A 6,698-nucleotide genomic window follows, 5' to 3' on the forward strand; every position below is an offset into this window, starting at 1 on the left:
TGGTAGGGCAAAGGAGGGACGGGAGGAGAGCAGGGGGAGGAAGGAGGGATGGGGATGAAGAAAGCGGGGGGGGGGATTGGATCAGAGGAGCGGATGGGTATGGGGAAAGGAGGGATGGGAGGAGAGCAGGGGAGGAGGGAGGGAGGGGATGGGGAGGAAGAGAGTGGGGGAGGGATGGAATCAGAGCAGGGGGTGGGTAGGGGCAAAGGAGGGATGGGAGGAGAGCAGGGGGAGGAAGGAGGGATGGGGAGGGGAGGAAGAGAGTGGGGGAGGGATGGGATCAGAGCAGGAGGTGGGTAGGGGCAAAGGAGGGATGGGAGGAGAGCAGGGGGAGGAAGGAGGGATGGGGAGGGGGAGGAAGAGAGCGGGGGAGGGAGGGGATCAGAGCAGGGGGTGGGTAGGGGCAAAGGAGGGATGGGAGGAGAGCAGGGGGAGGAAGGAGGGATGGGGAGAGGGAGGAAGAGAGCGGGGGAGGGAGGGGATCAGAGCAGGGGGTGGGTAGGGGCAAAGCAGGGATGGGAGGAGAGCAGAGGGAGGAAGGAGGGATGGGAGGGGAGGAAGAGAGCGGGGGAGGGAGGGGATCAGAGCAGGGGGTGGGTAGGGCAAAGCAGGGACGGGAGGAGAGCGGAGCGGGGAATGGAGGGCTGGGATCAGGGGCGGCCAGGGGCGGGCGCAGGGCAGCAGAGCCCGGCCCGCCCCAGCCCGAAGCTCCGCTCACCGGGCCGCGCTCCAGCCGAGCCGAGCCGCCGCCGCCACGAGGCCGCCGAGGCTGGTTCCCGGCGGGGCCGAGCGCCTCCTGCCCGGCGTGCCTGGCCCCGCCCCGCTGCCTGCGGAGCCTCCGCCGGGCCGCGGGGGAGGCTGCAGCGCTGCCAGGCCTGTGGGCGCCGGAGCCGAGGGAGGCCGGCGGCCGGGCTTAGGCCCAGCACGGACAGGGCCGGGTGCGGAGCCGCCGCTTCCCCGGGCTTTCCGCGGCTAATTACTTGGGGGAGGGGGCTGAATTGTGGGTGCCCGTGTCGCCCTCCCCCCCCAGGGCGGGCTGCTGTGCGCAGGGCGCTGCAGGGGCCCCGCCGAGGAGACAAGCCGGAGCCCGCCCTGCACCGTGCTCCAGCCGGCCCGGGGGGTGGCAGCGGGCAGGGGCCGCAGAAAAGAACAGCCTCGGAAGTCAGCCGCGAATCGGGGCGGCGGCTGCTGTGACCTGGCCCCACGGCGCTTGCCGCGTCAGGCCCCGATCCTGCAACCCCATCGAAGTGCTCACGCGCCTTACGCCCATTGGCTTTAGCACCTAAATCCCTTTGGGGCGCTGGGCCGCAGAGCGCGTGAGTAGGCCGCGGGTGCAGCTTAAATAGGCTCGGAAAGGGGTTACATTGTGGTCACTAAATGTCCGCTTCACCTCACACATACAAACTGCTAACACAATATTCCCATCAACAATTATGGAAATTTGCAGATAGGCAAGTGAGGCGAATGGCGCTTGAGAACTTGTGTTTAAGGATCTTTAACTTGTGTATTTTGACATGCGATGTTGACAGTTTGTGTTTTAAGGGTTTCTAAAGCATTCTTTTTGAATCTCAGCCTTTACTGTCATTAGATAATTGTCTGACCTCCCCACCCCATCATCCAAGCCTCCCGTAATCTGCAACTGTGAAAATTTAAATCGATACAAATCTGAAAAAAATGCTCAAAATAAGCATATTACTTGTTGAAATTATAAAGAAAAAATAGAATTCTGCCATTAAAGCATTTGCAGGATCGAGACCTAAATAATACTTACCCTGGCATCCTTAATGTGTCCCATTTCTGGTTCATTTTATAGGGCCTCATCCTGGAAATGCTTAATCTCCTGGGTAGCTTTGCTTGTGCAAGTTCTCCCGTGTTGAAGTCAGTGAGACTACTCAAGGCTGCTTATGTCCATAAGAACATTCAGGATCTGGCCCATAGGCTGAACTCTTCAGGGAAGAGACAGTGATGTGCCCCAGGTTCCACAAAAGTGGAATAATAATAATGATTAATAATAAATGTCCAAGTTAAATGAGTCATGATTAAAGCAAATTTGGCCTGTGATGCCTCTCCACACAGGTTTGCCCTTCTTTACTTTATTATGTGTACAGCACCACAGACATATGCTCCTTTGCAGGAGGAAAAATACACAGCAAACATAATCCTGGGCCTCCAGTGCAGACTTTGTAAAGGCACAAATAGATACCATGTAAATGACACTGGTAGCAGACAGGTTTCAGAGTAGCAGCGTGTTAGTCTGTATTCGCAAAAAGAAAAGGAAGACTTGTGGCACCTTAGAGACTAACAAATTTTTTGAGCATAAGCTTTCGTGAGCTACAGCTCACTTCATCGGATGCATTCAGTGGAAAATACAGTGGGGAGATTTATATACATAGAGAACATGAAACAATGGGTGTTACCATACACACTGTAATGATCACTTAAGGTGAGCTATTACGGGGGGGGGGGGGGGGGGGACCTTTTGTAGTGATAATCAAGGTGGGCCATTTCCAGCAGTTGACAAGAATCTCTGAGGAACAGTGTGGGGGGGGGGGGGGAATAAACATGGGGAAATAGTTTTACTTTGTGTAATGACCGATCCAATCCCAGTCTCTATTCAAAGGCCTAAATTAATTGTATCCAGATTGCAAATTAATTCCAATTCAGCAGTCTCTCGTTGGAGTCTGGTTTTGAAGTTTTTTTGTTGAAGTATTGCCACTTTTAGGTCTGTAATTGAGTGACCAGAGAGACTGAAGGTGTTCTCCAAATGGTTTTTGAATGTTATAATTCTTGACGTCTGATTTGTGTCCATTTATTCTTTTACGTAGAGACTGTCCAGTTTGACCAATGCCCCTCTGCCAATGCCCCCCCCCCCCCCGCTCTCCTGCTGGTAATTGCTCACCTTAAGTGATCACTCTGGTTACAGTGTGTATGGTAACACCCATTGTTTCATGTTCTCTATGTATATAAATCTCCCCACTGTATTTTCCACTGAATGCATCCGATGAAGTGAGCTGTAGCTCACGAAAGCTTATGCTCAATAAATTTGTTAGTCTCTAAGCTGCCACAAGTCCTCCTTTCTGGTAGCAGACAGCAGCGTTGGATTGCGATGGTTGCACACTTTGGCCTTGTGGGACCAGTGGATTGTTAGGAGCAGAGCTGTGGGATATTTCATTGGGTGGCAATTTCAAAAAGTGCAAAAAAAATTAGTTTCGAGTCAGACCAATAACAAACATTTTCCAAATTTTTGGCAAATTGAAAAGTCAAGACTATAACAGGGTTCAAAAAAGAACTAGATAAATTCATGGAAGACAGGTCCATCAATGGCTATAGCCAGGATGGGTAGGGATGGTGTCCCTAGCCTCTGTTTGCCAGAAGCTGGGAATGGGCGACGGGATGAATCACTTGGTGATCACCTGTTCTGTTCATTCCCTCTGGGGGCACCTGGCATTGGCAGAAGACACTGTTGGAAGACAGGATACTGAGCTAGATGGATCTTTGGTCTGACCCAGTATGGCCGTTCTTATGTGAAAACCTATTTCATTTCAGGTCAAGCAAAATGTTTTGTTTAGAATTCAGACATGTTTTAACACTTTTGAACTTTGAAAAAAAATAACGGAAATTTTGAAACAATAAAGTCATTTCATACCAATTTTTTTTTCATACCAATTGATTTTTTCAGAATAGTTTTTCTTGGAAACAAACTTCAAAACTGGCATGAATTCGCAAAATGTTTTGGTGTAGCTGAATTTGCATTTTTCAGCAAAAATTTTCAACCAAAAACTTTTGGCCAGCTCTTGTTTAGGAGTGATTTGAATGATAAAAGAAATGGCCTGATTCTGTAAGGTGCTGAGTTCCTCTTGGGAGATGCTGGATGCCACCACTCACACTACCTTCCATAGGAGTTGAAGGTGCTCAGCACCTTGTGAGATTGGGCCCTGAGTGAAAGTTGATTGGTCCAGTGATGAAGGCATGAAGTTGGGAGCGGGTGAAAGAGACAAAGGGCATCCTGTAGTTATTTACACCACCACAAAATCGGTGTAAAATTTGCATAAGGTGCAAATGACTAAACAAGGTGCTGGGTAATGCTGAATCTGGCCCTTTAAAGCTGACAGGATTGAAGTTTGGGAGCAGAGCTCTAAAAATCAGCTATTAACCACCCTGCCATGGTACTGTATGAAAATATATAGAATCTGCTTATGCAAATCATAGCGAACCAACCAGCACAGACCACCCTATAAAAATAAAGCTTTTTGAAGGTGTGCCCTTGTTGCCAAGAAGGCCAATGGCATTTTGGGATGTATAAGTAGGGGTATAGCGAGCAGATTGAGAGACGTGATCGTTCCCCTCTATTCGACATTGGTGAGGCCTCATCTGGAGTACTGTGTCCAGTTTTGGGCCCCACACTACAAGAAGGATGTGGATAAATTGGAGAGAGTCCAGCGAAGGGCAACAAAAATGATTAGGGGTCTAGAACACATGACTTATGAGGAGAGGCTGAGGGAGCTGGGATTGTTTAGTCTGCAGAAGAGAAGAATGAGGGGGGATTTGATAGCTGCTTTCAACTACCTGAAAGGGGGTTCTAAAGAGGATGGCTCTAGACTGTTCTCAATGGTAGCAGATGACAGAACGAGGAGTAATGGTCTCAAGTTGCAGGGGGGGGAGGTTTAGATTGGATATTAGGAAAAACTTTTTCACTATGAGGGTGGTGAAACACTGGAATGCGTTACCTAGGGAGGTGGTAGAATCTCCTTCCTTAGAGGTTTTTAAGGTCAGGCTTGACAAAGCCCTGGCTGGGATGATTTAAATGGGAATTGGTCCTGCTTCGAGCAGGGGGTTGAACTAGATGACCTTCTGGGGTCCCTTCCAACCCTGATATTCTATGATTCTATGATTCTAAGGTGATAACAAACAAAACAAAAGAACAATTAGTACCTGAAGCTAGGATGTATAAAGCCAGAAAATGTGTGTATTAAAACATAGGTGTTGGACTGATTAAAGGAGAGCACACTGTTTCTCTTGGCTAGGTCCTCACAGACTTCACTTTTGTTTACTTCCTATAAAGTAGGATGAGTGGATGAGCTGAGAAAGTTGAGAAACTCGCCCCTTTCCTTGTTTCTTTGTATTTACAGTCTCAGGTATCTCACTAGAAATTAACACAGTATGGACCGCATTCAGACCTCCAGTCAGCAGGAGCAGCTCCACTGGCTCTGCATTTTGCCTCCTGCACACGGTCTGAATTCAGCTCCATGTGTCTCAGTGAACGCACCAGCTTTTGCGTTCAATAAAAATGATAAAGCACTAAACAAAAACTAAATAGAAGGAGCCCCAGTCTTCACGTGATGTTCTGTTCCTGCGATCACACAGGGCACATGGAAATACCAGTGTTTCCTGCAGTTATTTGTAGTGACGCCCTTGGGTCCAGTAACTATTTGGGGAAATGTAGACATTAATTAATTACTATTTTTAAGCACAGATAATGTGCCAGGCATGATACAAGCCCTCAAATACAGATACTCCCTGTACCAGTGAAATGTAATCTAAGGCCCTGATCCTGCACGCTGTTCCAGTGGGGCTCCATGTGGGACCACGTTCATTTATGGGGAGCAACTTGCAGGACTGGAGTCCCAATTAGACAGGCAGAGGAGATATGACACACTAGCGGTCCAATTCTCCACTTACTCCAGGTTTACATCGGTGTGACTCCATTGACTTTAATGGAGTTGTTCCTTGTTTGTACCTGTGCAAAGGACAGAAAATCAAGCTCTAGGTTGTATGTTTTTATTATAACAATAATAATTAAAATTATTGACTTATAATAAGGGAATTGGCAGTGTGCCCTTGTGGCTAGTGCACTGGACTGGGAGTCAGGAGACCTGGGTTCTATTCCCATCTCTGCCACTGGCCTGCTGGGAGATCTTACACAAGTCACCTCACCATCTGTGCCTCAGTTTCCCCATCTGTAAAATGCGGTAATGATACTGACTTCCTTTGTAAAGCAGGTTGATATCTACAGATGAAAAGCTAAGTATTACCCGCCCCAGCTCTGAACACCCCTGAATTCTGGAAGAGCTCCGATCCAGCTGTGCATCAGGCCCTCTGATGCGCAGGAAGATAAATGCCCGCCATTGATAAGAAACCCAGCCCCGCTGGGCCAGCTGTGCTGGCTGCCTGTAGAGGGCAGCCTATGACCTAGCTGGGCTCCCCGCTGCCTGGCTCTGTGTTCGCCTGAAGGCTTTTTAAACTTTCGAGCTTCGCCTCCCTCCCTTGCGTCATGGAAAAGGCTGGAGTGTGAGAGGGACCCAGCTGTGGAGCGGGGCAGAGGAATCCAGGGGCACCTGTGGGGCAGAGCCAACAGGGAAAGGGGAGACCCCAGGCTGCAACAGGCAGCTCCCCAAAACAGCAGGCGCAGGAAGGAATCAACAAGGAAAACTCCGCGGCACGAGCGGGACCTGGGAGCTCAGAGCCGGGAGGAGGAGCCCAGAGGCTGGGGCTTCTCCTGCATAAGCGCCCTGCGCAAGAACTGCGGAGGCCGGGATCATCTTGTGCGCGCAGAGCTTTGGCTGGAGCTGATCCCGGCTGGCGGCTCGGCAAGATGGAGAGAAGAGAGGAGAGCTCTCCTGGAGGTGACCGGTCCTTGCCCCTGGAGAAGGGGGTCTGAAGGGGCACATGTTGTTATTTGGGCCTCCAGGTCTCCCCGC

General features: G+C 50.1%; 1 protein-coding gene across 1 annotated transcript in view; it reads right to left on the reverse strand.

The window, feature by feature from the left end:
* Nucleotides 1-1,795, reverse strand: part of SNUPN (snurportin 1) — a 14,055-nt gene extending 12,260 nt beyond the window's left edge. The window contains exons 1-2 of the mRNA XM_077829317.1: nucleotides 1,772-1,795; nucleotides 719-912 (exon numbers count right to left, since the gene is read on the reverse strand). Coding sequence (XP_077685443.1) covers nucleotides 719-912; nucleotides 1,772-1,795 — 218 coding nt within the window. The remainder of the gene's footprint in view (nucleotides 1-718; nucleotides 913-1,771) is intronic.
* Between the last annotated feature and the right edge of the window lie 4,903 nt (nucleotides 1,796-6,698).

The sequence above is a fragment of the Eretmochelys imbricata genome, chromosome 10 (genome assembly GCF_965152235.1).
Source record: "Eretmochelys imbricata isolate rEreImb1 chromosome 10, rEreImb1.hap1, whole genome shotgun sequence".
Taxonomy (NCBI): Eukaryota; Metazoa; Chordata; order Testudines; family Cheloniidae; genus Eretmochelys; species Eretmochelys imbricata.